The sequence below is a fragment of the Topomyia yanbarensis genome, chromosome 3 (genome assembly GCF_030247195.1).
Source record: "Topomyia yanbarensis strain Yona2022 chromosome 3, ASM3024719v1, whole genome shotgun sequence".
Lineage (NCBI taxonomy): Eukaryota > Metazoa > Arthropoda > Insecta > Diptera > Culicidae > Topomyia > Topomyia yanbarensis.
Genome location: NC_080672.1, coordinates 109,997,439 through 110,006,398, shown reverse-complemented (window position 1 = coordinate 110,006,398; position 8,960 = coordinate 109,997,439). Strand labels below are relative to the sequence as shown.

General features: G+C 44.0%; 1 protein-coding gene across 1 annotated transcript; it reads left to right on the top strand.

Annotated features, from left to right (window-relative positions):
- The first annotated feature begins 326 nt into the window (after positions 1 to 326).
- LOC131687138 (uncharacterized) lies at positions 327 to 5,925 on the top strand. The gene is made up of 2 exons (XM_058971188.1): positions 327 to 5,667; positions 5,780 to 5,925. Exons 1-2 carry the CDS (start codon positions 327 to 329, stop codon positions 5,923 to 5,925), a joined length of 5,487 nt encoding a protein of 1,828 aa, XP_058827171.1.
- Positions 5,926 to 8,960: the final 3,035 nt, after the last annotated feature.

Below are 8,960 nucleotides of genomic sequence, written 5' to 3'. Positions count from 1 at the left end.
GTGGAATAAATAAACTTTTTCGCAATTTGCAACATACTTTGGCGATTGCGGGGTGGCGATTTTAGCGGATTCGCGAATCGTAAAAGAGACACGACGCGACGGGAGGGAGCAAAACGAATCGATATTATACGTGTTTTCTTTCGGTCGTTTCGGTTCGCGTTGGAATAACACAGCGCGACGGGAAGGATTAATCGAACGATTTCTGTGTTGTTCTCGTCGTTCGGTACGCGTAGAGCGGCACGTGTCGCGTCGGGAAGGATAAAGCGTTATCGAATATCACGTGTCGTCTCCGTTATAATCGCGAGTGATTCGAGTGGTGAGTAAAAATGTCTAGCAAGGCGGAGAAGAAAATGATCGAGAATCTCCTGATTCGGAAACGAGTGTGTGCCGTTCGAGATGTGGTAGAAAAGTTTAAAGCGGAATACGACCATGAGCGGGATTCCAGTCAAATCCATGTGAGACTCGACACGTTGGATAGAATTAACAAGGAGTTTCTGGAGGCGCAAGCGGAGATCGAGATGTTGGACAAGCCAGACATGTTTGAGCAGCACATCCAGGTTCGCGCTGATTTCGAAAATCGCTTTTGTGTTTTGAAAGGGTTCCTGCTATCCAAGATAGACAACAATCAAACGATTCTAAGTTCGACGATGACGACCAACTTCACTCACCATCCAACATCTGTCAGTTTTCACCATCGGTTGCCGAAAATAGATTTGCCAAAGTTCAATGGAGACGAATCACGATGGATTTCATTCCGGGATAACTTTCTGTCCATGATACACTGCAACGACGATATCCCAACGGTCAACAAGTTGCAGTATTTGTTGCAAGCACTGGAAGGAGAGGCAAAGAAGCCATTTGAGACCGTCGATGTACAATCGGATAACTATGCATCGACGTGGGATGCGCTGATGAAGAGATACGACAACAAACGGTTTTTGAAGAAGGAACTATTCCGAGGTTTGTTCGAGTTACCACCAATGAAACGTGAGTCAGCACAGGAGCTTAATGCGTTGGTTGACGACTATCAACGCCACGTTAAGGCTTTGGGAAAGTTAGGAGAACCTGTCACAAATTGGGATACACCGCTTATCTACATTTTGACCAGCAAGTTGGATTCTGCTACTGTTCGAGCCTGGGAGCACGAGACTCGCCAGAAGGATGACGTTAGCTACGAAGAACTCATCGAATTCCTAATCCAACACGTTCGTATGCTCAAGTCAGTATCCAGTGATCTGCAACACCGTTCCCAAACGACTAACGCCAAGATGGCCGGCCCAATCCAAAAGAAACCCTTCACAGTGAAGTCCGTCGTTAACGCAGCAACTTCAGAAAACAAAATGAATGCTCCGCAGTGTCCTGCATGCCCCGATAAGCACCTGCTACATCAATGCCCGAAGTTCACCAAGCTATCTGTTCCTCAGCGCCGAGAGTTAGTTAGCCAGCAAAGCTTGTGTTGGAACTGTTTTCGATCAAACCATCAAGCACGAATCTGCAAGTCAAAGTTTTCTTGTAGAACCTGTCATTCTAGACACCACACGTTATTGCACGATCAAGCTGCACCGTCTAAGATGTCGTCGACTCCAGCCGTCACAAGAGCCATTTCTGAACTGCAACCTAATCCATCCACGTCAGCGAACGTGGGGACCTTTGGATCAGCGCATCCACCTAAAGTAAGTCTCTCCATCCAATCGAACCATAGCACGGTCTTACTGGAAACGGTTGCACTTCAAGTCGTTGACAAGCATGGTCGAGAAACTCCAGTCAGAGCACTTCTTGATTCCGCTTCGATGTCCAATTTCATCACCAAGAAACTCGCAAACGCTCTTGCCATTCGTCCAAGCCCAGTGGACATCGCAGTAGCCGGAATAGGAGATGCTCTCAAACAAATCAAGCGCCAAATCACGGCCACTATCAAATCGAGAACAAGCGCATTTTCTACCACACTCGAATTCCTCGTCATGAAGAAACCCACTGCCAATCTGCCAACAATACCCATCGACACTTCTTCGTGGAAAATGCCAAACGTCTCTTTTGCAGATCCGCACTTCAATGTGCCAGGAACGATCGACATCATCATCGGTGGCGAGTGCTACCACGAAATTCATACTGGAAATCGCATATCCATCGGTGACGGTCTACCACTGCTAGTTGATACTCTTTTCGGGTGGACAGTTTCAGGAAAGGTGTGCACCTCTTCTGCCCACGCTTCGCCGGCTTGTTATATCTCTACCGTTGATCGTTCTCTTGAAACATCCCTGCAACGATTTTGGGAACTGGAAGCCGTCGATCATAGTTCAATGTATTCCGCTGAAGAAAGAAGATGTGAAGAAATGTTTGCTAGCACCACCACTCGAAATCATTCTGGGAGGTTCGTCGTACGCCTTCCTCGGTCCGAAGATCCGCAAGTCACCCTCGGCGATTCGCGCGCGATCGCAACTCGTCGATTCTACAGCCTCGAAAGACGCCTAGAGAAAGATGCCACCGTTAAAGCCGCATACCACAAGTTCCTTGAAGAATATGCAAGTCTACACCATATGCAAAGAATCGATCCTGTCGATGATGGAAAGCCACATTGTTATCTGCCGCATCACCCGGTTTTTAAGGAGGCAAGCACTACCACCAAGATTCGCGTGGTGTTTGATGCCTCTTGCAAAACTACCTCCGGGTTTTCGCTCAACGATTCGCTTCTCGTTGGTCCAGTGGTGCAACAGGACCTCCTCTCGATCGTGATACGTTTCCGCACTCGTTCTGTGGCCATTGTTGCAGACATCGAAAAGATGTACCGCCAGATTGAAGTGCATCCCGCTGATCAGAGTCTTCAACGCATCCTATGGCGTGTCAATCCAACGGATCCACTCGAAACCTACGAACTGCGCACCATCACATACGGAACAGCTTCAGCTCCATACCTTGCAACACGGACGCTGCAGAAGCTGGCACAGGAGGAAGGAGATTTGTATCCAGTAGCAGCCGAGGCAATCATCGAAGATTTCTACGTCGATGATCTACTGTCTGGTGCAGATGATGTACAAGCTGCCGTACAAAAACGCCGTCAGATATCAGCGATGTTAGATTCGGCCGGCCTTCCAATCAAAAAATGGGCGTCAAACATCCCGGAGGCTCTAGATGGTGTTCCCCAGGAGGACTTAGCTATTAAAACACTACATGATCTACAAGACGACCAGTCGGTGTCAACGCTCGGACTTGTCTGGGACACAAAGACCGATATGCTTAGATTCAATGTCCAATTACCACTTCCGGCGACGATTCTCACCAAACGTAAGGTGATATCATACATCGCCAAAATTTTCGACCCACTAGGCCTCGTTGGTCCAGTTATCGCGGCCGCTAAAATGTTCATGCAGAGACTGTGGAAGTTGAAGTCCAACGACCAGAAACCCTATGAATGGGACAAGCCGCTCCCACAGAAACTTCAAGACGATTGGAAGCAATTTCATGCTACACTTTACGCCCTCGATCAACTCCGAATTCCACGGTTTGTTGCACTACCAGCCGCTTCCAGTGTCGAGCTTCACTTTTTCTGCGACGCATCGGAATCCGCATATGGTGCTTGTTGCTTTGTTCGTTCCGAGAAAGCGGACGATGTCAAAGTCCAGTTACTGACATCAAAGTCGAAGGTGGCTCCAATTGCTACAAAGCATTCCATCGCTAGACTTGAGTTATGTGCAGCTGTATTGGCCACCAAGTTGTATCACAAGGTGAACCATGCCATCAAAATCCCCTCCAAGGTTTTCTTCTGGTCCGACTCGACTACCGTTCTTCAATGGCTTAAATCATCACCGAATCGTTGGAAGACGTTCGTAGCCAACCGCGTCTCCACCATACAAACCTCTACAGAAGGATGTATCTGGCAACATGTGCCGGGTGCAGAGAACCCCGCAGATGAATTATCCCGCGGTCTACCGCCAGCAGAACTTCTAGCAAGATCAAGATGGTGGAACGGCCCAGTTTGGCTAGCTCTTGCTCCATGTCATCGACCACACTCAGTTGTTCCAGAAGATGAAGCATCCGCCGTCATAGAAGAAGCTCGGAAGGTCGCTCTAGTTTCATTAGCTACATCCACGGCCACCTTTGCTGATCACCTGTTTACCCGATTCTCCTCGTACACAAAGCTGCGTCGGGTGGTAGCATATTGTCTGAAGTACATCCGTTCACTGAGAGCCACGACCCAACAATCCACCGGTGAACCATCCAGCGTTCTCACCACAGCTGAGTTAACAGCAGCAGACCATGCACTAGCACGCTTAGCCCAAGCCCAGCTTTACTCGGAGGAGTTAGCCGGTCTAAATGTACCATCTAGCCACAATGAAATCCTGAAGTCATCCCCACTAAGATGGTTGAAACCCTACATATGCAAAGACGGTATAATTCGCGTCGGAGGACGCCTATCGAATGCCGAGGTTCCAGAGAGCATTAAGCATCCGATCGTCATTTCCGCCAAGCACCCACTGGCCGAACTGATAGCCAACCATCACCACAAGATTCTTCTCCATTCTGGTCCGCAATTGATGCTTTCAACAATTCGACAAAAATACTGGATCGTTGGCGCTAGAAACCTGGTTCGTCGCACATATCATCGGTGTATCAAATGTTTCAGACAAAAGCCAATTCTCGTCCAACAAGCAACAGCTGATTTGCCCACATCAAGAGTAACGCCAGCACGCCCATTCTCAATTAGTGGCGTTGACTATTGTGGTCCAGTGTTCCTGAAGTCACCAGTACGTAATCGATCTCCAACCAAAGCGTACATTGCTATCTTTGTCTGTTTTGTCACTAAAGCCGTCCATATCGAGTTGGTCTCCGATCTGTCGACCCCGGCTTTCATAGCAGCCCTTCGTCGATTCGTTGCTCGTCGCGGTCGTATCTGTGAGCTTCACTCCGATAATGGCACCGCATTCAAAGGAGCAGCCAACAAACTCCACCGCATCTACGAAATGTTGAAGTCAATTGATGGTGACAGAATCCAAATCCTGAATTGGTGTGGTGAAAACGAGATCCAGTGGAAATTTATACCGCCTCGTGCCCCACACTTCGGAGGACTTTGGGAGGCAGCGGTAAAGTCCGCCAAGCATCATCTGTTACGCGAGATCGGCCACGTTAGCATTAGCCAGGAAGATATGCTAACCCTTCTGGCACAAATCGAAATGTGTCTCAACTCAAGACCGTTGACCCCGATCCCAACTGCTCCCATTGACCTCGAAGCTTTAACACCAGGGCATTTCCTAGTTGGCTCCAACTTACAAGCTATACCAGAAATGAGCCTGGTTACAACTTCAGATAACCGTCTGGATCATTGGCAACGTACCCAGAAGCTATTCCACCGTATATGGGCTCGCTGGTATCCAGAATATCTTGCACAACTTCAGTCTCGAGCCACAAAGGGATGCAAGCCTGCAGTTCAAATAGAAATAGGGCGAATCGTAGTCATCAAGGACGATAACCTTCCACCAGCGAAACGGCCTCTCGGTCGGATCATGCAGCTTCATCCAGCCAAGGACGGGGTCGTCCGCATCGTCACCATAAGAACTGCGGTAGCTGACAACGTGGTGAGACCAGTCGCGAAGATTGCTCTGCTACCATTACCTACGTCTTCGGATCCAATCATCGTAGAAACACCGAGCGATGCAGAGACTACAAAGACCGGTAGAGTAGTCCGAAACTAACTCGATGTGCATCTGGAAGGCGATCAGGTGATTATCATTCCAATCCATTCACCGTTCCCTGTTCGTTCTACCGGGTCTTCTCTTGTTTACAGATAGCAAACGCCGGATCTTCGATCGTCGTTCGAGAGCTGTGAATCAAATGCAAACACCTGAGTTTGATTCTGCGATAGATACAAGGTCCTGCTACGGAAACATCGTATTCATCAAGGCGATGCTCACGGATCACGAGATGAAATAAGGGCATTGAGGAGTTGAAACAGTGCCGCTGTTTCAAGGAGGCCGGAATGATCAGTACGCTGATAATGAGTGTGAAAATGTGTATATATATATTTTGTTCTTTATTGTAAATAGTTAACACTAATCATAAGTCTAACCTAGCATAATCAAATATCTAAACCTATATCTAAATTTAAACCTGCTATAACTAAATTTTAAAACAATACCTAGTATAACACTTAAATTTCGGACACGTAATTTCAACCACTAAACTCACCCTATATGCAATCTATGATAAGGGAGATAGTGAAGGATAGCGAAAGAGAGAAGAAAATGAACCTAACTACCTAACTAATCCAATCTGTACCGATCAGAGTAGTAGCAAATAGACACCCAAAGCGATCACATCCAAACACTGTGTCATTCTATCATACGTTCAAGATTTCAATACACAAGCTTTCCCAGAACATGTGCTGTGTTTCAATTAGTCTGGAAGATTTTTAATTAGTTTGCATTAACCGCGAGTTTGTTGCCAAATCGGGCAAGCAAAAGATTTAAGTGAACGAACTAGTGCATTCAATTAGCCGCAGCTATACTGATCGACGATTATCCATGCGTTCGGCTACCAAGGTGCAAGGTGCATGCAACAAGATACCGGCGTGAGTTAATTCCTTCAGTGGTTTCTGGTGCCGTTTGGAAGGACGGAAGAAACGCCTGTGATACCGGCGTCTGCAGCATCCACGGCTCGATCAGTTCCAAATATCAAAAATCGATTATGAATATAATGCTTAAACGTTACCGGGCAACTATGACGTTTGATCATGCAACGCAAAACAAATCTAGAGGTGAAATATATGACTGCATACGACGAGCGAAAATCAGTAGAATAGTACAAAAGAACACTGGGATCTCCGGCCATGAATTGACCAAACAGCTCACTTTGGCGTACACGCCAGCTTGGTGAATTTGTTTGTGAGAAGATTGTAAGTCGTAGTATGCCAGCAAGCACGACAACAAAACATGGTTGCTCAAAACTATACCAGAAAGCAGTACAAGCATGTTCTGACCAAGTACAACGCATGAATTTAAATGGACACTTCATCGCAGTAATAGACTTTGGACAAATCCTCGGTCTAACAATTTAAATAAAGTCATGAATCTTAGTCAATTGCACTTCTTTTTGTATTTTTTTCATATTCATTTTTTTAGTTACTGCAATTTGCAAGCAAACTTTTCAATTTTCACTCCATACATTCCGTGGCAAAATCGGCTTATTTTCAATAATTTATAAATATAGGGTTACTGTGCCCTAATTCATCTTAGCACCTCTGTTCATCCTATCCATTTGAACACATTAGTCAGAGCAGTATCTGCTCTCTCTATTCAACGCATTGGCTCAAATGGTAGGACGAATAAGGGTGCGTTGTATTCGACTTTTCGCTTCGCTCAAACGGGAGTATTTTACATTTTCCAGGCGAGATTTTTTATTGTACCGCTTCTTAGGAACGAAGCAAAGATGTTGATACCGATTTAAGACCATTCCAATCACTGGAAGCCGAGCTGTCCGCGAAAGAGTGTGATATCCCGACTAATGAGATGAATAAGGGCTCGTCTACCCTACTATTTTTCGTTCTTTTAGAAATATGTGCATCGGACAGTAATTGAATAATAATCGTACGAAGTGATTAATAATTGTACAGAGAGCTTAAAGGTTTTGTAACTATGTTGCATAATTTTTTAAAATACATGGTTTAAAATGACTAATAACATCAATTCTCATAAAAGCTCCATCATCTAGACACCAACACATCTAAATGCTAGCAAATCAACAAATTCATTTCATTTTTTTTTTCATCATTTAACTACACCCCATTTAAAATTCGATACAATATAAACGTTTTTGACATACACTGGAACCATCAAATCTTCATTCGTGAAAATTTACTTAAATTCAGATTTAAATGTCGGCCATTTTGAATTCACCATTTCGAATTTTGAAAATCTGACATCAAAATCGTAATCTACGCCCCAAAAAATCGTGGTATGTACCTTTGCAGGTCAATCAAAACCAATTTCGACTTTTGGCCAGGTTTTTAGTGAAATCCGCCACTGTGGCATGTGCTTCGTTACTTTGTGCTTTTCATTGGTATAGTTTCGAGATACGTTTAAACACATTGCTTAGCTACTACACTTCTATTGTAAAATATTATAATAGGACAAATTCAATCTTATATTGTACAAAGTAACTCGACCCACATAAAATTGTATATGGTTGGTCAAAAATTATTTTTTTCGTGAAATGTACTTTAATGGAATATACCTGGACCATGATTTTGAATGAAACAAAATAAAATGATTTAATGAAAGAAAGATAACATAAGGTGAATGCATCTTCTTCTCGGATATAATATTTAAGGTTAAAATATTTGTCCTTAATTACATATTCAGACTTTTTGTGCTCTATGTAAACGACGATACTCAACTTGATGGTTTGTTGTTTTGGGTAATAATTATTCTGGTTGATATCATTTTGGTCGTTTTAATGGTTGATTGATCAAAATCGAAAGCAGGCAATTTGCCCTACGACACCAAACAGAAAACTATTTCTGCTAGCAGTGTGATCAATTTTTAAACTCTCTGAGAGGTTAAAATTTCTTGTTGATAACAAAATAAGTATTCAATTTGATATTTTGCCGGAGAAATATGAGCATAAAAATAATCTTTTAACTCTTTATAACCGTGGATTTTCTAAAGTGAGCCAAATGAAGTAGTAATTTCAATTTCACGAAATAATGTAGATGGGATGTAGATTATGGGAAACACAAAATCACCGCTTAAAATGGTTTTGAAAATGAAAATATCTCAAATATTAGTACGTTTAAATAAAATCAACAAATTTGAAGTTTTTTCACATATTTCTTCGGATTTTCTGAAAGACAACACGTGTTTTACAGCTGTGGTAACGTTTTGTCATATAATGGGATTATAAGCACTAATCCTAACAATTAAATTCACTTAGGGCAGATTTCTTCATCCTCGCTTAACGCTTAAGCCAGG